The sequence below is a fragment of the Leucoraja erinacea genome, chromosome 34 (genome assembly GCF_028641065.1).
Source record: "Leucoraja erinacea ecotype New England chromosome 34, Leri_hhj_1, whole genome shotgun sequence".
Taxonomy (NCBI): Eukaryota; Metazoa; Chordata; class Chondrichthyes; order Rajiformes; family Rajidae; genus Leucoraja; species Leucoraja erinaceus.
The window spans coordinates 14,618,378-14,645,524 of NC_073410.1; the positions used below are offsets into that span (position 1 = coordinate 14,618,378).

Consider the following 27,147-nt stretch of genomic DNA (forward strand, 5'->3'; position numbering starts at 1 on the left):
CTCACAGCACCAGATCAGATATCTGTCGTTATCCAGGGACTGATCAAACAGAGCAGACCAGGAACACCTAATCCAGTCATGGAATTCCGGGCTTACCCACCAGAACCACGGTTATGCGCCATGACCCACCTACTGTCCTACATAGACACAACCAAAATATTCGAGGGAGATGAAAAGCCTTGTGGGTCAGTCATAAAAAACCTTATGGTCGGGTGACGAGCCAAACCATTGTGAGATGGCTCAAGCAGGTGCTAAAAACTGCTGGGATAAACACTAACATGTACAAATTTTATTCCACTAGGGCAGCATCCACGTCGATGGCTAAAAGAATGGACGTGCCTATAGACCACATCCTGGCTACAGCAGGGTGGTCGGGGGAAAGACTGTTCAGAAATTTTATAATAAGCCGTTGGCAAAACCTGTTTTATTTGCAGGAAAGATTTTACAGACTGCAAATATTTAATTTAAGCCCAGGGGAGCAATTTAATTTCTTTGTTGTTATTGTTAAAAAATACCATTGTGTTTTTCTACAAACAGATTCATTGGTTGATTACGATAACACACTTCCTCCCTCAAAGACTTCGGCAGTGCGTGAAATAATACCTGTTACACGGTTTGAAATCATAGAGCTTTGAAGTCTTCACGGAATCACTCACGTGACTCCGAAGTAAAATAGTAAGATTAAACGAGAACTTACCAGTTTGAAGTTTGATCTGTATTTTATGAGGGGTTACGATGAGGGATTACGTGCCCTCCGCTCCCACCCTCAATAATATGGGTCAAACTGATAAACTGATGTCTCCTTGTCTTTACTATGTTTACTTCAATAACTGTGTCTATCTGTGATTCCACACCGCTGCTTTGAAGTATGCCGCGCATGCGTGCTGAGCGGGTTCTTCACGTAATCCCACATCGTAACTCCTCGTAAAATACAGATCAAACTTCAAACTGGTAAGTTCTCGTTTAATCTTACTATTTGAGTTGTCACACAGCCATATTAAGTGAAAAGCAACGATACCATTTAGCACAATTTAACATAAACATCCACCACAGTGGAATCCACATTCCTCACTGTGATGGAAGGCAATAAAGTTCAATCTTCCTCCTCTCTTTCCCCTCTCACCTTAAAAGACAATACATGATTACAATCGAGCCATCCACAGTGTAAAGATACCTGATAAAGGGAATAACATGAATAACGCTTAGTGCAAGACAAAGCCAGTAAAGTCCATGATGGTCTGAGGATCTCCAATGGGGTAGATCGTAGCTCAGGACTGCTCGCTAGTTGTTGGTAGGATGGTTCAGTTGCCTGATGACAGCTGGGAAGAAACAGTCCCTGAATCTGGAGGTGTGCGTTTTCACACTTCTGTACCTCTTGCCTGATGGGAGAGGGGAGAAGAGGGAGTGGCCAAGGTGCGACTCGTCCTTGATTATGCTGCTGGCCTTGCCGAGGCAGCGTGAGGTGCAAATGTAGTCAATGGAAGGGAGGTTGGTTTGTGTGACGGTCCACAGTTCTCTGCAATTTCTTGCGGTCTAGGATGGAGCTGTTCCCAAACCGTGCTGTGATGCGCCCCCCATTCTGGGGTTGCAAGATGATCTGGTCTGAAGAAGGGTCTCGAGCCGAAACGTCAACCATTCCTTCTCTCCAGTGATGCTGCCTGTCCCACTGAGTTACTCCGGCTTTTTGTGTCTATCTGCGGTTTAAACCAGCATCTGCAGTTCCTTCCTACACATGCAGGGTTTTATGATGGGTGGAATTGAAGCTGAATGTACACGCTGATGTTTATGTGCTTGCCCAGTGAGATTGGGATGTAACACAATACCTTCATCAGTGGTTGAACGGGACATGCAATTTAATGCATTATAATCTTGAAATGTATATTATTAGCAAGCAACTCTATTCACTGAATCGGCCCTGACAGCTGAAAGAGTTCCTGGTTACTGGTAATGTGAAGCCACCCTGCATCCTCCATTATTCATGAGTTCTCACTGATCCGCAGCCACTGCAGCCGACACTTCTAAAGGCAATGTGACAACCTGCCACCTATCAGCAATTACTTGTTGACACTTCTCTGGATCAGCATGTCTATCGATTCGAGGCACAAAATGCTGGAGTAACTCAGCGGGACAGGCAGCATCTCTGGAGAGAAGGAATGGGTGACGTTTCGGGTCGAGACTCTTCTTGAGATTGCTGAATGAGAGTATATAGGGTTGAGTCTGAAGATCTGTAAAATCTCCTGGTCAGGATTGAACCCGGGTCTCTGGTGCTGTAGAGGGCTCGTCCCACTTTCACAACCTGATTCACGGCCTCTGCCCAGTTTGCCCTTGACTCATACTCGCAGCATGGTCGTCACGAGGTCGTAGGTAGGTCGTAGGTAGGTCGTGATGCTAGTCGTAGGTACTCTTGGCATCAAGTCGGTCGGGGCGTTTTTCTAGCTTGATGAAAAATGTCCACGAGTAAAAAAGGTCGTGAATTAGGTTGTGTATGTGGGACAGCGACTTAAAGGCAGCAACTCTACCGCTGCGCCACCGTGCCACCCATTCTAGTCCTCTCAATACGAATATCAATATACATGAGTTACTACACTGTGTATCTAACGTCATCTACACTGGAAAAGCTCCCAATACCATGACGGCTTCAACAGTTGCCAAAGATAGATAATTATATGTTCCGACTGTTCCCTGTTGAAATTTAAAGCTTTCCCTCGCTTAGCTAGTGGTTACCAACTATCAATCTGCAGCAATAATCTTTCATTATCGTTTTGCAACCATTCTTAATTTGAAGGTTCTTTGCCAGATCAGTCTTCTCATCTCTATAATCTCAATATAATTAGGACCCTCATATCTGCCAATATCCTTCTACATTGCTTTTAAATCCTTTAAAGGAGCACTCAACGCCATTTACAATATAGTTGAGACAAGACCTTGTACAAGTTCAGTGTGTGCTCCATACATCCGAATGTTTTTATTTTTCAGTTTTTTTTAATAAGAAAGGAGGCCATTTGGTCCATCAGGTCTCTGCTGGTTAGGGCCAAATGTAACCATAATACATGATGCAATAGACCTTCAAAATCACATAGCAAGCAAATTATTTGCACAATGGTTTCCTAGGTAATTATGGAAAGAAAATATATACCAACACGAGCAAAAATGTGTGTGCATGTGACAGTGTATTTGTGTGTGCATGTCTGAGCATATAAATGTGTGTGTGTTTGTGTGTGTGAATGTGTAAATGTGTGTGTGTCTGTGTATGTGTGAATGTGTTGTGTCTGTGTGTGAAATGTATGTGTGTGCATGTGTGTGTGTGAATGTGTTTGTGTGTGTGTGTGAAAGTATGTATGTGTGTGTGTGTGTATATGTGTGTGTGTGTGTGTGAATGTGTGTGTGTGTGTGTGTGTGTGTGTGTGTTTGTTTGTGTGTGTGTGTATGTGTGTGTGCATGTGTGTGTGTGTGTGTGTGTGTGTGTGTGTGTGTGTGTGTGTGTGTGTGTGTGTGTGTGTGTGTGTGTGTGTGTGTGTGTGTGTGTGTGTGCATGTGTGTGTGTTTGAATGTGTGTGTGTATGTGTGTGTGTTTGAATGTGTATGTGTGTAAGTGTGTGTGTGTGTGTTTGAATGTGTGTGTGTGTGTACGTGTGAGTGTGTGTGTGTGTGTGTGTGTGTGTGTGTACGTGTGTGTGTGTGTGTGTGTGGGTATACCCATTACTATTCACACTGCATAAAGAACATCGAGTAGAAGAATACAGCACAGGAACAGGCCCTTCTGCCCACAATGTCTGTGCCGAACATGATGCCAAGCAAAACTGATCTCATCTTCCTGCAGGTAGACAAAAATGCTGGAGAAACTCAGCGGGTGAGGCAGCATCTATGGAGCGAAGGAATAGGTGACGTTTCTGGGTCGAGACCCTTCTTCAGACTGATGTGGGGGTGGGGGGGGGGGGGGGCAGGAAGAAGAAAGGAAGAGGCGGAGACAGTGGGCTGTGGGAGAGCTGGGAAGGGGAGGGGAAGGAGGGAGAAAACAAGGACGACCTGAAATTGGAGAAGTCAATGTTCATACCTCTGGGGTGTAAACTACCCAAGCAAAATATGAAGTGCTGCTCCTCCAATTTGCGGTGGGACTCACTCTGGCCATGGAGGAGGCCCAGGACAGAAAGGTCGGATTCGGAATGGGAGGGGGAGTTGAAGTGCTGAGCCACCGGGAGATCAGGTTAGTTAGTGTGAACCGAGCGGATTTGGTCATCAGGTGTGAGGTACTCTCTCGGGGCTGCTGTACTTGGCACAAGTGTGGCCTGTCCCTCCCTCCTACGCCACAGGGCCGTCTTCCAGTTCATCTGGAGGTCGAGGATTGACCGGGTGCGACGGGCCACAATGTACAAGTCGGCAGACAACGGGGGTAAAAGCGTGCCCAACGTCGCCCTCACCCTGATGGCCACCTTTGTGTGTGGCTGCATCAGACGGAGTGTAGAGCCAAGGCACGTGGGCACTAAGTGTCACTACCTGCTGAGGTTCTACCTGTCCCCGGTGTTGCGAAGGATGGGCCTGGCGCAGATGCCACGCAATGTGCCAGTCAGCTGGACATTGCCGCCCCATCTGTCGTCAGTGGAAAGGTTCTTCCGGACCAACACCTTTGACCACAAGTCCATCGGGCAGTGGTCAGCACGGAATGTCCTGCAGGCACTGCAGGGAAAGGACTTGATGGATCCGGTGGCGTGGTTCCCAGAGCAGACTGCCCAGCTTGTCTGGCAAAATGCCTCATTGCCAGAACTGACCAACAAGCACCAAGACCTGGCTTGGCTGGCGGTGAGGGGAGCCCTCTCAGTTAGATCCTTCCTGCACCGTCGGAACCTCACTACCAGCGCACGCTGCCCTCGGGACGACTGCTACGGAGAGGAGACGGTTGCCCACCTCTTTGCAGAATGTGGATTTGCAAAAAGAATCTGGAGAGGTATGCAAGGGTCCCTGAAACGAATTATCCCGAACAGCCCCGTCACAGAGGACTCTGTGATTTACGGACTGTTCCCAGGGACACATTCAGAGACTGACATCGAGTGCTGCTGGAGCGTCATCGACTCGGTGAAAGACGCTCTTTGGTCTGCCTGAGCGTTGTTGACCACCCAGCAGAGCGAGATGTCCGTCAGGGAATGTTGCTGACTGGCCCGCTGCAGACTGCAGGAGTACGTGCTAAGGGACTCGCTGAAGCTTGGTGCAGCCAACGCCAAGGCTCTGTAGGAGAGGACCACAGTCTAGGGCCCTTCCGCTGCTGGACATGGGGGGCACGGTATGGTGGAGACACCCCTCAAATTAAGGGAAGGCATCCCGCGCCAGGGGGCCACATGAGTGGCATGGGTGGGGGACAGTTTTGGTGGAATTTGAAAAATGTAAAAACATTGCATTGAACAATTTGTATCGTGTCTGAAAATGTCGGATGAATCTTTCGCACGGTTCATGAATTGTGTATATTTATCACTTGAATAAAGTCTATTTTGAAAAAAAAGTGTGAATCGAGCGGAGTTGTTGGGCGAAACGATCGCCAAGCTTACGCTTGATCTCACCGATGCATCATCCTGCACATGATCCATATCCCTCAACCCTTCACATTGTTATCATTACCCATGAGGAGGTACACTATTGCAATGTGTGTCCATATAAAAGCCTCTTAAACACTGCTACTGTATGCCACCACTAGGGAGAGGATGTTTCCACTAGTGGGAGAGTCTAGAACTAGAGGTCACAGCTTCAGAATTAAAGGACGTTCTTTTAGTAAGGAGATGAGGAGGAATTTCTCTAGTGAGAAGGTGGTGAATCTATGGAATCCTTTGCCATAGAAGGCTGTAGAGGCCAAGTCAGTGGATATTTTTAAGGCAGAGATAGATAAGATTCTTGTGTAGGGAAGAACTGCAGATGCTGGTTTAAATCGAAGGTAGACACAATCAGTCTGAAGCAGGGTCTCGTCCCGAAACGTCACCCGTTCCTTCTCTCCAGAGATGCTGCCTGTCCCGCTGAGTTACTCCAGCATTTTGTGTCTACCTTAGATAAGATTTTGCTCCACAATCCTTCAGCATTAATAACATCAGCATCGAGCCTGGACTCAGGAGCAGTCAATCTGGAATTAATGGATTGTTCTGAAACTTGTCTGGTTCACCGCTGCCTTTAAGGTAAGGAAATCTGCACTCCCTCCCCAGCCTGGAACTCTAGGCCCAAGCAGTTTCTGCCTCACCGCGCCAGAGACCCCTGGTTCGATCCTGACCTCGGGTGCTGTCTGTGTGGAGTTTGCACGATCTCCTCGCGACCCCGTGGGTTTCCTCCGGGTGCTCCGGATTCCTCCCACATCTCACAGGTACTAGAGGATATGGGGAGAAGGCAGTGGGGTGGTGAATCTGTGGAATTCTTTGGAGGCCAAGTCAGTGGATATTTTTAAGGCCGAGATAGATAGATTCTTGATTAGTACAGGTGTCAGAGGTTATGGGGAGAAGGCAGGAGAATACTTTACTTCATACTTTATTTCTTTATTGTCATCGTAGTGGCACATGCAACAAAATTCAGACGCACTGCCTGAGCGGACCTCAAATGTACAAGAGAAGAAATAACAATAAAATAACAACAAAAAAGTCAGAAAAATAAAAATCGTTCATACACTAACGTGCAAATACTGTGATACACACACAGATACACACACACATTATGCCCACGTATGCACCCTTAGCCTGTCCCACTTTCAAGACCGAGTTTGCCCTTGACTCATACTCGCAGCATGGTCGTCACGAGGTCGTAGGTAGGCCGTGATGCTAGTCGTAGGTACTCGTGGCATCAAGTAGGTCGGGGCGTTTTTCTAGCCTGATGAAAAATGTCCACGAGTGAAAAAGGTTGTGAATTAGGACATGAAAGTGGGACAGGCCTTCTACCAGAATATAAGATACTGCACTCAGAAGGTCATTAATAACAGCAAATAAGTGTGAAAAATAAAAATTGTTCATACACACACGTGCAAATACTGTGACACATACACACAGATTCACACACACATACACATTATGCCTACATATGCACCCTTACCAGATTATAAGATATTGCACTCAGAATATAAGATTGTCAGAATATAAGATATTCTCATTGTCAGACTATAAGATATTGCACAGAATAGTATTATAAAAATAAATATTATAAATGAATATATCAGTATTGCACAAAGCTAGGTATTGTACAGTATAAATATTGACTATGGGGGGTGTGCTTACAGTGCAGAGTTCAGCGTGATAATGGTCTTAGTGTAGAAGCTGTTTGTTAGTCCTGTGGTGTGCGCTTTGATGGACCTGTAGCGCTCTCCTGAGGGCACCAGGGCAAACAAGTGATGGATGGGGTGAGATGGGTCCTTCAGGATGCCTTCAGCAGGCAACGGGAGCTGTAGATGTCTTCCAGGGCAGGCAGGCAGATGTGTGTTGGTGGTCTTCTGGGCTGTGTTGATGACTCTCTGCAGAGCAGACGTTTCCACTGGATGTTTTCAAGAGTTGTTTAGATATAGCTCTTCGGGGGCCAATGGAATCAAGGGATATGGGGAGAGGACAGGAACGGGGTACTGATTCTTGATGATCAGCCATGATCATATTGAATGGCGGTGCTTGCTGGAAGGGCCGAATGGCCTACTCATGCATCTATTTTCTATATTTCTCCAACCCACTGAGTTACTCCGTCCCTGTGTGTCTGTCTTTGGTTTAATCCAGGCTCCGTGCCCTCTCCGGGATGGAACCAGACCTTCCGTGGCACTATATTGACAGCCAGCTAGAGCTGGCATTCCTGGTGCCCATGGCCAACATACATCGCTCCGTGAATACTCACTGGCGATCACGTTGGAGTTACAGATGGAGCAGCAGGACACCAGAAGCCTGTGGCAGGGGCTACGGATTGTAACCAACTACCGGAGCACCCCTCCCTCATCCGCAAGTGCCGGCACCTCCCTAGCTGATGACCTGAACTCCTTTTACGCTCGTTTCGAGAGGGGCAACACCACCCCAGGTCTGCCGACTATCGACAATACCGCCAGCGGGCTGGCTACCGAAGCTGAAGGGAGGAATGTGCACACATTCTCGCTGTCCGAGCACGACGTGAGGAGGGCTCTGACACGGGTGAACACGAGAAAAGCTGCAGGCCCCGATGGCATCTCGGGGCGAGTACTCAAGTCCTGTGCTACGCAGCTAGCTCCAGTGCTCACTACATTATTCAACCTCTCCCTGGACAAGTCCGTGGTCCTTGCCTGCTTCAAAAAATCCATCATTGTACCGGTACCAAAAAATGCCTCCCCAGCCTGTCTGAATGACTACCGTCCCGTGGCCCTTACCTCGGTAGTCATGAAATGCTTTGAGAGGCTGGTGAAGAATCACATCTGCGCCTTCCTCCCTCGGAACATGGACCCGTTGCAGTTCGCATACCGTCCGAACAGATCCACGGACGATGCGGTCTCCCAGGTCTTGCACACCGCTCTCTCCCATCTGGACAGCCAGAAGGGGGGCTACGTGAGGATGCTGTTCATAGACTACAGTTCAGCCTTCAACACGATAGTCCCCACTAGACTGGCCGGGAAGCTAATGGAATTGGGGCTCAACACCTCCCTGTGTGCCTGGGTCCTGGACTTTCTCACCGCCAGGCCCCAGGTAGTCAAGATGGGAGGGAATACATCGAAGTCCCTCACCCTGAGCACAGGATCGCCCCAGGGTTGCGTCCTCAGCCCCCTATTGTACTCCCTGTACACACATGACTGTGTGGCTAGGTTCAGCTCCAACTCAATAATTAAGTTTGCTGATGACACTGTGGTGGTGGGCCTGATCTCAGACAACGATGAGAAGGCCTACCGGGAGGAGGTGGCTGATTTAGCACTCTGGTGCCAGGATAACAGCCTCCTCTTGAACATCAAAAAAACGAAGGAGCTGATCATGGACTTTAGGAGGGCACATCATCCGAGGACGTACACTCCATTGAGTATAAATGGGGATACTGTGGATAGGGTGAATTGTTTTAAATATCTGGGAGTCCACATCTCTGAGGATATGACATGGGCATCACACGCCTCAGCACTTGTGAGTAAGGCAAGGCAGCGCCTTTACCACCTCAGGCAATTGAGGAAATTCAGAGTGTCTCCAAGGATCCTCCAGTGCTTCTACACAGCGGCGGTGGAAAGCATCTTGTCCGGGAACATTACCATCTGGGTTGGGAATTGCTCTGCCAAGGACAAGAAGGCTCTGCAGAGAGTAGTGCGTTCGGCCGAACGCACTATGGGAACTTCACTTGCCCCCCTGCAGGAACTATACAACAGGAGGTGCAACTCCAGAGCCAACAATATCATGAGAGACCCCTTCCACCCCTGCAACGGACTGTTCCAGCTGCTACGGTCAGGCAAACGCCTCCGTTGCCATGCGGTGAGAACGGAGAGGTTGAGAAGGAGTTTCTTCCCAGAGGCCATTCGGACTGTAAACGCCTATCTCACCAGGGACTAACTTTACTGAACGTTTTTCCTTCCATTATTTAATATGTAAAAGAATATGTGTGTTATGATTGTGTTTATAGTTTGTTTGGTTGTTTGTCTCTTTGCACAAAAGTCCGCGAGCATTGCCACTTTCATTTCACTGCACATCTCGTATGTGTATGTGACAAATAAACTTGACTTGACTTGACTTGACTTACCTGCGGGGGAAGCTGCGCTGCACAAAACGCCCGCTGTGCTTCCAGCCCTAGAAGGGTGGCCACGCCGCAAAGTGTTCATTTGGCTGCAAATCACTTTGGGACAGCCTTCGAAAAACACAAGATGAAAGGGAGTTATTCTCACGTGAATACTCGGGTCTGTGGAAGGCGGATACGAACCCACATCCCCCTTTCAGGAAAACATGTGGTACCCATTCACTCCCCTTTCCCTTTGTCTCTTGCACTAACTATAGCCGTGAAAACACTCTATAAAAATCGCTGTCGATGGCTACATACCGACGAGCTGAAAGCCATCAAAGGTGCGTTAATGTTGCAAATGGTTACCATGTGCCACCTGGTCTTTGGTCGCTGCACCAGATTTCTCAGGCACGTTCCTTAAGAGCAGAGCTCTCATTTAAACGCAGCTCCGATAAAAGTTCCTCTGTTCTCCCCCTCGCACTCCTGCAAAAGGCACAGCTTTACCCGTCACTTAAAGCAGCCTTTTGCAGCCCCCCCCCTCCCCTCCCTGGAGACGAACTGGCTTCCGTCGAAACGCTCCCTGTTTCTGAGAATCGCCATAGCCAGAAGAGGCACGGTGACCAGGCTTTCTAAGAAGCGTTTGTACCTGTGCTTTGTCAAGGGCCTCCCAACTATGCCCGATGCACTTGTCTATTCACCCTTCATAGGATCTGGTGTGGGTGGCACAGTGGCGCAGCGGTAGAGTTACTGCCTCACAGTGCCAGGGACCCGGGTTCGATCCTGACCTCGGGTGCTGTCTATACTGAGTTAGTTAAGAACTTTAAAAAGGATTTTTTGAGACATAATCACAATCATAGGCATGAATGCTTGTCTAGAAATTAAATCAGTTAACAATATTAGTTTAGTTTGGTTTAGTATAGTTTAGAAATGCAGCGCGGAAACAGGCCCTTCGGCCCACCGAGTCTGCACTGACCAGCGATCCCCGCACATTAACACTACCCCACACACACGAGGGGTAATTTACACTTATACCAAACCAATTTACCAACATATCTGTACGTCTTTGGAGTGTGGGAGGAAATTTCGGAGGAAACCCATGCAGATTAAGGGGTGAATGTACTAACTCCGTACAGACTGGATGCACCCGTAGTCGGGATCGAACCCGGGTCTCCGATGCTGCAAGCGCTGTAAGGCAGCAACTCTACCGTTGCGCCAACATGCTGCCCATGAGAAGCTTCTAGAATGGAGAGCTGATAGAACTGGCAACAACTGAACACGACCTTTGTACATCTGCGTTGCCGAAACCTACCTGAAGTGTTCGGTCCATCACGGGTACTGAACTCCCCACCTTCGAGGGGATCTACGGGAGTCGCTGCCCCAGCATCATCAGAGACCCACACCAGCCTGGCCACGCTCTCATTTCACCCCTGCCATCGGGAAGAAGGTACAGGAGCCTGAAAACTGTAACATCCAAGTTCACCAGCAGCTTCTTCCCTACAGCCATCAGGAACAAAGAGGTCTCCGAGAAAATGGACGGAGCAGGTGTGGGGGTCTGCCGAGAGCAAAGAGGGCCAATTGGGGACTTCTTTGTAACATTGTCGGCGCCCTTTATGTGGTGACTGTTTGCATTCCTTGTGTATGGTATGAACAACAAAGAATTTCACTGTGACATGTTACATGTGAAAATAAAGTATCAATCAATGAATCAATCAATCAAGCTATTGAACAGTAATACCTCCAAATAAGCTCCGATCTACATTCAAGATTCAAGATAGATTTAATTGTCACATGTGCCTGATGGCACAGTAAAATGAATTCCCATACAGCCATACAATAAAAATAAACAGGAAGTGGAATTCTCTGCCACAGAAGGCAGTGGAGGCCAATTCATCGGATGTATTTAAGAGAGAGTTGGATATAGATAGCTCTTAGGGCTAAAGGAATCAAGGGGTATGGGTGGAAAGCAGGAATGTGGTACTGATTTTGTATAATCAGCCATGATCATGTTGAATGACGGTGCTAGATCGAAGGCCTACTCCTGCACCTATTTTATATGTTTCGAAAGGGCCTGTCCCACTTAGGCATTTTTTAGGCGTCTACAGGCGACTAGGCTGTCACCACATGGTCGCCAGGGTGTCGCCTGTACGGTCGTGAGTCGTCTCCTCGGTCGGCCAAAGAATCGTAGTGTTTTTCTGGTCCCCGCTGGGTTTTGAATGGTTCAAAACTTTTCGGCAACAGTGGGCTTGAGCCAATGAGCGTAGCTTGACTTCTCCTGACGTGGGCGCTGTCGTGGGTTGCCGCCAGGTGGCGTAGGTTATCGCCGGTGCTGACTTTGGTGAATTCCATTGGCGACTACCTACGTCAACCGGGAGACTGAATTGTCGTAAGTTGTCTTCAGTTGTCGCCGACAGGGTCGTAGCTTGTCGCGGGTGGACGTAGGTTGTCGTAGGTGTGGTCGTAGGTGGCCGTCCTAATGGGTCCCCGGTTGTCGGTAGCTTGCCGTGGCTTGACGTTGACTAGGTGGTAGGTTGTTGTACACATTGTCGTAGGGAGGGGTCCAGTGACCTGCTATGACTATTACAGTCCCCAAAAACATCATCTAAGTGAGGCAGGCGCATAAGTCAGTGTGGAGGTTACATGCTGATTCATTTGACGACTGATCCATGATGCATGGACGTGGTAATGCATCGTCGGTTTTAAGGATGGCAGGTTTGGCCTGGAAGCTTCATGGGGTGGGAGGGGGTGGGGGGAGAGGAGGCAGCGAAGGGGGCTGTGCAGAGGAGCTTTGCAAGAACCTGCAATCCAAGCCAACACCCTGCTAATTGCCTCATCACATCACCACCTTGGAGTCAGTAACGCAACAAGGATATGTTTTGGCTGCATAATCTATGTATAATTGATGTCTTGTTTATGTGTTGGCTGCAGCAATGTGACACTAATGATGCTGCTGCAAGCAGGGTTTTCATTGCACCCGCACCTCACCATACTTTACTTTTAAACTTGGAGATACAGCATGGAAACAGGCCCTTCGGCCCACCGAGTCCTCGCCGTCCAGCGATCACCCGCACGCTAGTTCTGTCCGACACACACTAGGGACAATTGACAATTTTACCGAAGCCAATTAATCTACAAACCTGTGCGTCTTTGGAATGTCAGAGAAAACCCACGCGGTCACGGGGAGAACGTGCAAACTCCACACACGGGCAGCGCCCGAGGTCAGGATCGAACCCTGGTCTCTGGCGCTGCAAGGCAGCACCTCTACCGCTGTGCCACCTTTCCGCCCCTTGCGCATACGACGACAAACTTGACTTGACTTGGAAGGGTTAAACGCTCCCTAGGAGAAGGTTGTGTTTCTCCCATTCATCTTGAGAAGGAGTGTACTGTTACAGTTGCGTTACATAGAGGTGCTTGCTTATGGAACTAGCAGTCTGACTCAGTACTGCCACAGTTACCGTCCCAAGAACTCTTCCTCTGAGACTGTGCTCTTTCACGTCAATGTCCACGCAATGTCACGTAAGTACAGCTTGTTTATCAATGCACCTCACTGCGAGCACCAGGAAAACTAAATAACCTCCTTATTTAAAAGCTGGAGGAACTTTTGCAGTGTTTGACGTATCAAGCAGTGATGCTGACAGATAGCTGAACTAAAGATAGACACAAAATGCTGGAGTAACTCAGCGGGTCAGGCAGGCAGCGGGCCTGGAGAGAATTGATAGGTAACGTTTCGGGTCGGGACACTTTTTCCGACCCCAAAACCACCCAAAATATCACCTGTCCATTTTCTCCAGAGATGATGTTTGACCCGAAGATTGACACAAAATGATGGAGTAAAGGCCCTGTCCCACTTAGGAAACCTGAACGGAAACCTCTGGAGACTTTGCGCCCCACCCAAGGTTTCTGTGTGGTTCCCAGAGGTTGCAGGTAGTTGCCGGAGGTTGCAGGTAGTGGAAGCAGGTCGGGAGACTGACAAAAACCTCCGGGAACCACCGGGAACCTCACGGAAACCTTGGGTGGGGCACAAAGTCTCCAGAGGTTTCCGTTCAGGTTTCCTAAGTGGGACAGGGGCATTACTCAGCGGGTCAGGCAGCATCTCTGGGGAGAAGAAATGGGTGATGTTTCGGGACGAGACCCTTCTTCAGTTTCGACCCGAAACGTCACCCATTCCTTCTCGCCAGAGATGCTGCCTGTCTCGCTGAGTTACTCCAGCACTTTGTATCTATCTTTGGTTTAAACCAGCGTCTGCAGTTCCTTGCAACCGCAAGAGATGCAACACTTGTCCCTTTACCTCCCCCCTCGACTCCGTTCAAGGACCCAAGCAGTCATTCCAGGTGCGACAGAGGTTTACCTGCAACTCCTCCAACCTCATCTATTGCTTCCGCTGCTCTAGATGTCAGCAGATCTCTATCGGTGAGACCAAGCGCAGGTTGGGCGATCGTTTCGCCGAACACCTCCGCTCGGTCCGCAATAACCAAGCTGACCTCCCGGTGGCTCAGCACTTCAACTCCCCCTCCCACTCCGTCTCCGACCTCTCTGTCCTGGGTCTCCTCCATGGCCACAGCGAGCAGCACCGGAAATTGGAGGAACAGCACCTCATATTCCGTTTGGGGAGTCTGCATCCTGGGGGCATGAACATCGAATTCTCCCAATTTTGTTAGTCCTTGCTGTCTCCTCCCCTTCCTCAGTCCCACTGCTGTCTCCTCCCATCCCCCAGCCTTCGGGCTCCTCCTCCTTTTTCCTTTCTTGTCCCCGCCCCCGATCAGTCTGAAGAAGGGTTTCGGCCCGAAACGTTGCCTATTTCCTTCGCTCCATAGATGCTGCTGCACCCGCTGAGTTTCTCCAGCTTTTTTGTGTATCTGCAGTTCCTTGTTATCACAGATTGCTAAACTAGTCTGGTTGAGGTTGGCTGAGTTTCTACTCTCCAAGGCTACACTGCACATGGCAACCATGGGCAGAAACTTCACCTACATCAGTGAGGAGAGAGCTAGAGAAAACAACGTGGATGCTCCCTGCCTTGTCCTTTCCCGAGGTTCTCCTGGTTGTGGTCTAGAAGGCGATTATCAGTCGGACAATTCCTGAGTAGAAATACCTTGGATGGCAAGAACAAGTTGTGCGGCACGGTGGCGCAGCGGTAGAGTTGCTGCCTTACAGCGCCGGAGAGCCGGGTTCGATCCTGACCATGGGTACTGTCTCTATGGAAATTCCACATTCTCCCCGTGACCGCGTGGGCTTTCTCCGGGTGCCCTGGTTTTATCCCACACCCCAAAACCCTGCAGGTTTGTAGGTTACTTGTCTTCTGTAAATTCTAATCTCTCCGCCTTAGAAATAAACCCAATGACTTGGCCTCCACAGCCGTCTATGGCAATGTATTCCACAGATTCACCATCAGCTGACTAAAGAAATTCTTCGGTACTTCTGTTTATTCTGTGCCGTCTGGTCCTAGACTCTCCCACTAGTGGAAACATCCTCTCCACATCCACTCCATCCAGGCCTTTCACTATTCAGTAAGTTTCAATGACGTCCCTCTTCCTCCTTCTAAACTCCGGTACAGGCCCTGTGCCTTCAAACGCTCAGCATTTGTTAATATTGTAACATCTGGAATCCAGGCATCTGTCCAAGTGTTAGTGGGCATGTTATCTGCAGCACACCTGAGTCGTTAACACTGACGAAGGCAGACACAAAATGCTGGAGTAACTGAACGGGACAGGCGGCATCTCTGGAGAGAAGGTGATGGGTGACGTTTTGGTTCGAAACCCATCTTCAGACCCCAACCATTAACACACACCGCGCTCATCTCTGCATCCCAAGCCATTGGACTCCATGACGTATCCAACCACCCTCTGCATTTACTAACGAATGCTTCAAGCTTAACTAAAAGTATGTGGCGACCCCTAATCGCCCAGCATCAGCGTACATGCACCCCTTATTCTTTCAGCCGAGCTGTTTTGGGCTCTCTCAACATCTCCCAGCTTCAGGGCCCACCTCTCTCCAACCTATCTAGGGCTGCACGGTGGCGCAGCTGTAGAGCTACTGTTTTACAAAGCCAGAGACCAGGGTTCGATCCTGACTACGGGCGCTGTCTGTACACAGTTTGTACGTTCTCCCTGTGACCTGCTAGGGTTTTCTCCGAGATCTTCGTTTTCCTCCCACACTCCAAAGATGCACAGGTTTGTAGGTTATTTGGCTTGGTGTAAATGTAAATTTGTTCGTAGTGTGTGTAGGGTAGTGTTAGTGTGCGGGGATCGCTGGTCGGAGCGGAGTCGTTGTGCCGAAGGGCCTGTTTTCATGCCTGTATCTCTAAACTAAACTAAACTAAACTAAACTAAACTCCTCCTAACCCTAGCAAGCACAAGTGTCACAAGTACGTACGCCTCAAAGGCGGGCACTTGGGATCAGTTGTGAGGAGCTGCAAACTTTCATCCCAGATTTTCCCAGGTTTTTGCAACAGTTCTCCCTGATTTTCCATCCCAGTATCCAACTGGCCGCACTGAACCTCTCCCACCTGTTGTTGCAGGGAACTGCAGATGCTGCTTTACCACCTTGTAACCCACGCCACTTCTGACTTGTTAAAGGGCCTGTCCCACTTTCACGACTTAATTCAAAACCTTTGCCGAGTTTAAAGGACCTAAAAAAAAAATCAAGATCATGGTAATCTACGAACTCCTACGACCTTCCACGACTCTGTTCACGAACTCCTACGAGTACGTCTACGAATTCCCACGACTATTTCGATGCCCTCCTTACGAGTAAAAAGTTGCAATTTCTTTCATCCCGGCCATTTTTTTACTCGTGGACATTTTTTATCGGGATGGAAAAAATGTCCCGACTTACCTGATGCCACGAGTGCCTACGGCTAGCACAATGGGCCGCTTCGATATATCTACGAACTCCAACAATCTTCTACGGACTCGTTACGAACATTCTGCGAGCTTAAACCAAGGGGTAAACCCGGGAGAATTTGTGAATAACTCGTGCAAGTGGGACAGGCCCTTAAGCTTCATGGTGACCATTTGTATTATGAGTAGTAAGCCGGTCACAATGTGGCACGTCTGTGTAAGACTAGCACAGTCTTGTAGAGAAAGGACTTAAGTTTCTTCAAGGTACTTGTAGCTACAGCACACATTGAGTTACCTTCAATTACACGGGATGTTGATATCGCCACTGCTTGCACGTGATGTGACTAAATAACAAAGCAAGAGTACCTTTCTTTTCAGGAAACCAATCAATTCAAAACCCGATACTTTCGTTTATTGGTTTTCATTTAGACTTTAGACTTGAGAGATACAGTGCGTAAACAGGTCCTTCTGCCCACCAAGTCCAACGAGATCTGGGGGTCCTATGGGAATGCACGGTGCCTTGGACAGGTTGGGTGAGTGGGCAGATGCATGGCAGATGCAGTTTAATGTGGATACATGTGAGGTTATCCACCTTGGTATCAAAAGCAGGAAGGCAGATTATTATCTAAATGGTGTCAAGTTGGGAAAAGGGGAAGTTGTAGCGGCCTTGACGAGGTCAGGAAAAGGCCAGACACCAGGCAGGTTCAAACGCTACAAAGTACAACGGTATCTGGGGGTCCTTGTGCATCCGCCACTGAAAGTAAGCATGCAGTGAAGAAAGCAAATGGCATGTTGGCCTTTATAACACGAGGAGTTGAGTATAGTAGCAAAGAGGTCCTTCTGCAGTTGTAGAGGCCCCTAGTGAAACCACACCTGGAGTATTGTGCGCAGTTTTGGTTTCCAAATTTGAGCAAGGACATTCTGCCCATAGAGGGATTGGCCTCTACTGCCCTCTGTGGCAGAGAATTCCACAAATTCACAACTCTCTGGGTGCAAAAGTGTTTTCTCATCTCAGTTTTAAATGACCTCGCCTTTATTCTTAGACTGTGGGCCCTGGTTCTGGACTCCCCCAACATTGGGAACATTTTTCCTGCATCTAGCTTGTCCAGTCCTTTTATAATTGTATATGTTTCTATAAGATTCCCTCTCATCTTTCTAAATTCCAGTGAATACAAGCCTAGTCTTTTCAATGTTTCCTCATCTGACAGTCCCGCCACCCCCGGGGATTAACCTTGCAAACCTACGCTGCACTGCCTCAATAGCAAGGATGTCCTTCCTCAAATTATGAGACAAAAACTGCACATAATACTCCAGATGTGGTCTCACCAGGGCCCTGTACAACTGCAGAAGGACTCCTTTACTCCAATACTCAACTCCTCTTGTTATGAAGGCCAACATGCCATTAGCTTTCTTCACTGCCTGCTGTACCTGCATGTTTACTTTCAGTGACTGGTGTACAAGTACATCCAGGTCTCGTTGCACTTCCCTTTTTCCTAATCTGACACCATTGAGATAATAGGTGTTCAAGAAGGAACTGCAGATGCTGGAAAATCGAAGGTACACAAAAATGTAGATGAGGCTGGAGGAGATACAGGTGAACCTTTGTCGCACCTGGAACGATGCTTGGGTCCTTGAATGGAGTCGAGGGGGGAGGTAAAGGGACAGGTGTTGCATTTCTTGCGGTTGCAACGGAAAGTTCCCGTACCGCCCCCTCCCCGGGCACTTTCCCTTGCAACCGCAAGAAATGCAACACCTGTCCCTTTACCTCCCCCCTCGACTCCATTCAAGGACCCAAGCAGTCGTTCCAGGTGCAACAAAGGTTCACCTGTATCTCCTCCAACCTCATCTACTGCATCCGCTGCTCTAGATGCCAGCTGATTTACATCGGTGAGACTAAGCGGAGGTTGGGCGATCGTTTCGCCGAACACCTCCGCTCAGTCCACAAGAACCTACCTGAACTCCCCGTGGCTCAGCACTTCAACTCCCCCTTCCATTCCCAATCCGACCTCTCTGTCCTGGGTCTCCTCCATTGTCAGAGTGAGCAACACCGGAAATTGGAGGAACAGCACCTCATATTCCGCCTGGGTAGCCTGCGGCCGGCGGGCATGAACATTGAATTCTCCCAGTTTTGCTAGCCCTTGCTGTCTCCTCCCCTTCCTTAACCCTCGAGCTGTCTTCTCCCATCCCCCCGCCCTAGGGTTCCTCCTCCTCCCCTTTTTCATTCCTTCTCCCCCTCCACCCCCTATCAGTGAAGAAGGGTTTCGGCCCGAAACGTCACCTATTTCCTTCGCTCCATAGATGCTGCTGCACCCGCTGAGTTTCTCCAGCAATTTTGTGTACCATTGAGATAATAACCTGCTTCCTTGTTCTTGCCGCCAAACCTCACATTTATCTACATTATACTGCATCTGCCATGCATCTGCCCACTCACTCAACCTATCCAAGTCACACTGCAACCTCCTAGCATCCTCTTCGCAGTTCACACTGCCACCCAGCTTTATGTCATCTGCAAATTTGCAAGTGTTACTTTTAATCTCATCATCTAAATCATTGATATGTATATTGTAAATAGTTGCGGCTCCAGCACCGAGCCTTGCGGCACTCCACTCGCCACTGCCTGCCATTCTGACAGGGACCCACAATACCCCCTATATCATGAGCTCTAATTTTGCCCACTAATCTCCTGTGTGGGAACTTATCAAATGCTTTCTGAATGTCCAGATGCACTGGGTCTCCTTCATCCATTTTACTTGGCACATCCTCCAAAAAAAATGGATTGAAATGGCTTTAGACATTAGACTTTAGAGATACAGCGTGGAAACGGGTCCTTCGGTCCACCGAGTCCGCGCCGACCAGCGATCACCGCGTACACTAGCAGTATCCTACACACTATAGAGATCATTTATAATTTTTACCAAAGCAAATTAACCTGCAAATCAGCACGTCTTTGGAGTGTAGGAGGAAACCGGAACACCCGGTGAAAACCCGCGCATGTCACGGGGAGAATGTAGAAACTCCAGACAGACAGACAGAGGTGAGAATGGAACATGTGTCTCTGGCGCTTTGAGGCAGCAACTCTACCGCTACGCTGTTGATTACTCAGTTCACAGGAAAGGGTTACGGATGAGAACCATTCCAAGGCGTTTATTTCTCCCACTGCTGCCGACTGCCTAGCCGTACACTTAACAGGGTCAGTTTTAACATCTGCTTTTCTCTTTCCTTGCACACTCGATTCAGGATTGGGGAAAGGGAGAGGGTGAAAACGTGGATTGGGGGAGGGATGGACTAGGTTGGCTAGCTGAGCAAGTTTTTAATCAGAGGTGGGCAATGCAAATGTGGCCCTGGAGCCCAGTACATTTGCAATAAAGTCATTGAATTGTGGTTAGTGCTGATCACAGTGTGATCACAGACACAATCCTTGTTCGTTTAGTTTCATGAAGAGATACACCATGGAAACAAGCACTTCTTTGTTAAAGGTTCACTTCTTAATAACCAGACAACTCACAAAAATGTTAGGTAGAGAATCTCAATAAGATAAAGGGATATTGTTAAGAGGGGCATTCCTCCTCCATCATTATATGGGATGTGCGTACACACCCAGCATATTATCATGAAGGGGAAATTCTAAACTCATAGACAGAAACCAGTTATTTCCCCAAGTCCGGTCCATCTGGGCCAACCCCAGATTAATAAGAGGGTCAATAGCCCCATTGTCCTTTCTTGCTTCTCTGAACTGTTTACAGTCAATCAGATGTATCCAACTGCGGTTGATGTTGTCGGTAGCACTTGGTATAGTTCCTTTCAACACAGTCTCAATTTCTTCTGATCCCTGGACCTTATCAGCATGTAGTCTGACAGTATGGACTCATCCTTGTGTTCAACTGGTAGTGGCTTCTGTGCCTCCCGCACCTGGGAATGCACACCTGGCAAGGCATGGGTTAATTGCTATGCATACATAATTAGTTAATCACTGAGGGCCTGTAGGTGTAACTTCCACATCTTCTGGTAGGTTCATAGCTCATCCTGTTATCAATTCAAAAAGCATTAATCCTGTCTCTCGAGCTGGGGTTCAATCAATCAATCAAATGTTATTTACATCGCACTTTTAAATCAACTCGCATTAAACCACAGTGCTGTATATAGAAGAATTTGGGTTGCAATACATCCATAGAAATAAAGAGAAAAACACAACACACTATAGAATTTAACATGAAATGTCCCCCCCACAGCAGAATGTACGTTTTCTACTGTGAGGGAAGGCAGTAAAAGTCCAGTCCTCTTCCTCTGTGTTCACCTGTGGACAGGGCCTATTTGAGGCCTCCATAGTCGCCATGGAGGAGACCCAGTGTTTCAGGCCCTCTCGCCGGATGATGGAGCTCTGGCTTTGGAAAGAACAGTTCCAACGGCATTGAGTTCCAAATCAGCCGCTTCCTACCGGAGACCGCGGCTCCCAAAGTCCACAGGCCAAGCGGGTTGTTCTGAATCATCAGAATGACTGGGAATACCGTAACCCACCCATTCCAAGGCTTTACTTAAACTCTTTAGTGTCCCATTCATTCCCTCCACTAATCCAAAACTCTGCGGATGGTTTGGAAATGTGAAATCAGTCTTTAACGACTGGCAAGGCAGAAACCTCCTTCATCCCCTTCCCTGTGACCTGATCAGAGTCTATCTGAAGAGGGACCCCCACCTAAACATTATCTCTTCAATGTCCAAATATGTTTCTCCTCCCCAATCTACTTTATCTATCACTTTTTACCCCTCATTGTGAGTTCCCTCAAACCCCCTTTTGTAAGCTACGGTCTGATGTAATCAACTAACACAATACTGCATGGATCTCCATTTGTCCCTTACGCAGCACATGCTACAAGCCTGCACACATATACTTTCCTGTAGACAGGAACCTGGCTGCTCATTTTCATTATAAAAGACAAACACTATTAACACATCAAAACAAGCTTTCCCAAAATAACTCAAAAACTCAAAATCAGTAATCCATAACTTTGCCAATATCCTTAAACTCTTTAAAAAAATTACTAAAAAAACCAGACAATAGACAATAGGTGCAGGAGTAGGCCATTCGGGCCTTCGAGCCAGCACCGCCATTCAATGTGATCATGGCTGATCATCCACAATCAGTACCCCATTCCTGCCTTCTCCCCATATCCCCTGACTCCGCTATCTTTTAGAGCCCTATCTAGCTTTCTCTTGAAAGCATCCAGAGAACCCGCCTCCACCGCCCTCTGAGGCAGAGAATTCCACAGACTCACCACTCTCTGTGAGAAAATGTGTTTCCTCGTCTCCGTAAGAAAAACAATAAAAAAATTATTCCCAATTGTTCCAATCTATCTCCCCAAATTCACAATTTCAAATTCCTAGCATAAATGTATACTAATCACAATTTTCCCAAATTAACTTTTTTTTCCCCGCGATATCTCACTTTAACCAGGATGCCAAAAGCATCCAGGTCTCTTTTTGAACTCAGTTCAAAAGATTAGAAATAGGGAAAAAAACAAACTTAAAACATTGATAAGCCAAAACAAACTGCATTTTTGCATCTCTCCCCTGTTTAACAGTTAAAAGAAAATAAAGAATAAACAGTTAATTTCTACATAAATAGAACAAAGAATAATACCCAAAAAATAACACCCAAAGAACAAAGGAAAATAAAATATGTGGCTCCACCCCCCACACAACTGCAACATCTTAAAGAGACACTACCTCTTAAAACATTTTTTTCTGTGATATTCACTCACATGTTGCCACACCTCATGCCATATGCTAAATCTCACACATATTCACACACTTTAAAGCAATTCTCACTCAAAACTAGCACAATTATACACACCTCAAGGAAATTATTCAGACTCTTAAAACTTTTATACACCCAAATACACTCATAAGATTGCCCACCATTCCGCACATGATGTACTGAATTAACATGGAATTTTCACAAAGGAAAATGGGCATCACAATTAGGTTTTGAAATTGTAAGGTGTATCTCCATTGTTTTCCCTCCTTACCAGCATTCGTAAGGCAGTGTCTATAATATAAAAGAACGGACAGAAAAACATCAATTACACAAACTTGCCCGAGAGGGGTGAGCCAGAGGCCCGTCAAAGAGTCAATGGCGCTGCCCTCTCGTTTCCAAAATTCGTGCTGTGCACTTAGAGGCGTCCCTCTGTATTAACTTTACATCACCCATGTCTTGGCAAGGCCGTTCTGTTTACTAGAATCTTTGGTTCTGTGGGGACCGATGTGCAGAATTCGGTGCTTTGGCAGAGGCAAGGGGCAACAGCAGTATCCTGTCTCAATGATACTCTAGCTCTGCATTGTTTAACTCCCTCACTGCTGGATTCAATCCAACTCCTTCCTCTTCTGCCTCAGCCCTTTCCCTTCTCTCTCATCTTCCTTTTTAGTCTCCCAGTCGCTCTCAGTATCATTTTCTTCTGGGGGTGTCCTTCCCTGAGGAGTGGCTGGAGCCCCGCCGAATTTGTTCCTCATTCCTCCTCTTCCACAAATAGGGTCGCCATGCCAGACAAGGGGTCCCCGGGTTATTTTGGACTGGCGTTCCCCCGTCACTTTTATCCAGATTAATCCCCATTTGTGAACGACAAACTTTTTTAGTTTCCGGAGCCAATTGCCAACTACTTTCCCAGTAGCAAAATAACACATTTGCGCCAAACCTTTTAGTTTGCCATGCCCAATCACCGACTACTCTCCTGGTAGAAAAATACATACACAATTGGTCTTACCGTTGTCTGTATTAAGGACCTCGGAGGGGGGCCAGATGTTCAACTTCTGATGAAGGACACCAGACTACGGGAGTCGGTCTCAAAGGGTCTGATTAGTGCTCAGTTTTCTCCCTGTCCAATCCCGGTCACTCTGCAGCCTCTTACACATTCATCTGTTGATGGTCCCAGTGAGATCCTGCCAAACGCTTCTTAATAAACAGACAACTCACAAAAATGTTAGGTAGACCAACTCAAGCTTTACTGATCACCGGCCAGGAAGTGATGGGGATACAACAGTCAAGTAAGCAACACAGCCACTTGACTTCCCACTTCAATGAACAGAGCTTTGCACGGTGCTTTATACTGTGTGTCACTTAATCACATTCCAAAGAAGTCACAGGATTCAATCAATCCACATCACTACAAGAGTCTGAGCCTGTCTCTCTTATCAATTTGTAGACACATTTCAACGGCACCGGTCATTGTCTCAACATACACCAACCTGAAACAAGCCTCGGCTTGCCTCCCCCTATCCTATCAATCCACTGGAGAAGGCATGCTTGAGATGAAATATAAGCTACAACCTAGTCAAGTATTCCACTATGTATTTTTAATATATTTTAAAGCATTTAAACTTTTCATCAGCCCACCAAGTCCGTGCCGATCAACAATCAACCGTACACTGGCTCTATCCTACGCACTAGGGACAATTAACAATTTTTACCAAAGCCAATTAACCTACAAACCTGCACGTCTTTGGAGTGTGGGAGGTAACCGGAGCCCCCAGAGAAAACCCACGTGGTCACGGGGAGAACATGCAACCTCCGTACCCATAGTTTGGATCGAACCCGGGTTTGTGGCACTATGAGGCAGCGACTAGAGTTGCCAATTGTCCCGTATTGGCCGGCACATCCCGTAAACTGGGCTAAATTGGTTTGACCGCCCTTGCCCCGTATTTGACTGCTACTACTCGGGTCGAGGGGACTGTTGGATCGGAGCACCGCGTCCGACCCTGCCTCACCCGTCCCGATGTGGTGTTGCCCATGGAGTGCAGCAGCAGTGCCTGGACCGTGGCCCCGTCGGTCTGCAGCCCGGCCAGCTGTCCGACCTTCGGACCTTCGCTTACCGCCGACACCACCACCCCTCCTTCTCATGGCCGATCATCGGTCCATGAGTTGGATGGGTTGCCGGACTTTGTGCGTGATGTCGCGCAGGCCAAAACTCCTCAGCTGGCCCCGCCGGCTGGGCTTTGTGTGCAGTCCAGCACCCGGGCCAACTCATCATTCACCCAGCCACGGCCGAGTTGGTCAACAAATTGCCGTTGGGAATTTGTCCCATATTTTGACCTTTTGTCCCTTATTTGGGAGTGAGAAAGTTGGCAACCATTAACAGCGACTCTATCACTGTGCCGCTATAGGCTGTATTATTCTATGGTCTAAGGTAAGAGTGCAGGGTACATGTAGGGAGTAACACCATGCAGAATGAATCAGCAATGGAAGAACACAGTGGGAACACACTCACTTGTTAGACTGGGAGAGAGGGGTATCAGTGCAGGTGGACGGGGCTGTTAGTGGAAGAGGGAGGGACTGGCAGCAGGGTGGGGGGGTGAGAGGGGGCTGCAAGCAGGTAGGATGGGGAGGGGCACTTGGAGCAGGGGAGGGCGGCTATTGGAGAAAGGAGGGGTCACCAGAGTGTCAGGTGGGAAAGAGGTTGGGAGAACAGGAGGGGCCAAGAGACTGAGGTTGTAGCCACTGGTGGTAGCACCAGTGATAGACACAAAATGCTGCAGTAACTCAGCGGGTCAGGCAGCATCCCTGGAGAAAAGGAATCGGCGACATTTAGGGTCGTGACCCTTCTTCTGACTGAGAGACAGGCGAGAGGGAAACCGGAGGTATGAACATGTTTAGAACAAATCAGAGTCTGCACCGAAGATCAAGGAAAGGTGGAGCCCACAATGGTCCATTGTTGGCTGTGGAAGAGGTGATGATGAAGGGATACAAACAGTTAAACTAGCAGGATTGCCGAGGACCATCATGTATATGGCTGGTTAGCACGCAACAAAAGCTATTCACTATACCTCGGTACACGTGACAATAAACCAAACTAAACTGAACTTTACTAGAATGACCAGGGTGGGTGGAAGAGGGAAGGAACGCAAGGATTGCTTGAAATTAGATTCAAGATTCGTCATTAGATCAATGTTCAGACCGCTTGGGTGTTAGCTGACCGAGCGAAATATGAGGTGCTGTTTCTCCAATTTGCGATGGGCCTCACTCTGACAGTGGAGGAGGCCCAGGACAGAAAGGGAGTGGGAGTGGGAGGGGAAAGGGTTTGGTAACTGGGAGATCGCGTAGGCCTAGGCGGTGATGACAGAGCGAAGGTGTTCAGCGCAAGGTATTTTTGCACGGGGTGAGCTCTGAGCTGAATAATTAAACTCCTTCTCTGTGTTGTCTTTGCAGCACAATTTGGTGTGACTGGGGAGAGGAGAGAGACTCTGTGACCGATACCTTCACCAGTAGACTGGCCCTACGCTGGCACGGAGGTGGGCTGTACCGAATCCCTGGCGGACCAGTGAGCGGCACACTTCTGTGCCTAGGGACCTCCTGCGCACCATTGTATCAGGATCCCAGCCTCAAAGACAGTAGCAATGAGAATGAGGAGCAAATATGCCATTATTCTATTTTTCCTTGTTGCCCTTGTGATCATTGAGAAAGAGAACAACATTATTTCAAGGTAAGACGTTCCCTCTTTGTCAGCGCCCTTTATGTGGTGACTCTTTGCATACCTTGGGGATGCAAGCAAAGAATTTCACTGTGACTTGTCACGTGTGACTATGAAGCCATTCATTCATTCAATCTCCTTATCCGGGCAGGTTGAGTTATGCAAAGAGAATGGGCTTGTGTGGGAGGGATTAGCCCTGGGCAATGAGCTCAATGGATCCGGGCCAAAATAAAGGCAGAAAGAACTGCAGATGCTGGTTTACGTAAAATAAAAGACTCAAAATGCTGGAGTAACTCGGCAGGTCAAGCAGCATCTCTGGAGAACACGGATAGATGACTTTTTGTGTCAGGACCCTCCTTCTTAGAAACATAGAAACATAGAAGATAGGTGCAGGAGCAGGCCATTCGGCCCTTCGAGCCAGCACCGCCATTCACTATGATCATGGCTGATCATCCAAAATCAGTACCCCGTTGCTGCTTTTCCCCCATATCCCATGATTCTGCTAGCACTAAGAGCTATATCTAACTCTCTCTTAAGAACATCCAGCGAATTGGCCTCCATTGCCTTCTGTGGCAGAGAATTCCACAGATTCACAACTCTCTGGGTGAAAGGGTTTTTCCTCATCTCAGTCCTAAATGGCTTACCCCTTATTCTTAAACTGTGACCCCTGGTTCTGTGAATGCCCGGATCTAAACGTACCCCTAGTTTGGTTCAGTAAAAGAAACTGAGTGGAACACTGAAGTCAAAACCCTTCTTTACTTGTATACAATGCAGGGATGGTCTCGGATCCACTCACTCAAACCCATCGTAGCCTTGTGCAGACAGAACAGAAGACAAACGAATTATGCCCCTGTCCCACTTAGGAAACCTGAACGGAAACCTCCGTAGACTGTGCGAAACCCACCCAAGGTTTCGGTGCGGTTCCCGGAGGTTGCAGGTGGTTTGCGGATGTTGCAGGTACTGGAAGCAGGTTGGGAGACTGACAAAAACCTCCGGGAACCGCACGAAAACCTTGGGTGGGGCGCAAAGTCTCAGAGGTTTCCGTTCAGGTTTCCTAAGTGGGACGGGGGCATTACATTCACTTTTATACCACTAAGCGAAGGCGGGGGGGGGGGCTCTAAGTTTGTAGGTTAATTGGCTTGGTATAAATGTAAAAAAACTGTCCCTTGTATAAGATAGTGCGAATGAGCAGGGATCGCGGGTGGGCTTGGGCA

The 27,147-nt window shown here is 48.2% G+C and overlaps 1 protein-coding gene across 3 annotated transcripts in view; it reads left to right on the top strand.

Moving 5' to 3' along the window:
* Positions 1-27,147, top strand: part of LOC129713048 (carbohydrate sulfotransferase 3-like) — a 113,408-nt gene that overhangs the window by 78,137 nt on the left and 8,124 nt on the right. For 2 of the 3 annotated variants that reach the window (XM_055661913.1, XM_055661914.1), the window contains exon 2: positions 25,672-25,945. The exons of the other annotated variant lie outside the window; for it this stretch is intronic. In XM_055661913.1, coding sequence (XP_055517888.1) covers positions 25,860-25,945 — 86 coding nt within the window. In that variant the 5' untranslated portion in view covers positions 25,672-25,859. The remainder of the gene's footprint in view (positions 1-25,671; positions 25,946-27,147) is intronic. 3 annotated transcript variants of the gene reach the window in all.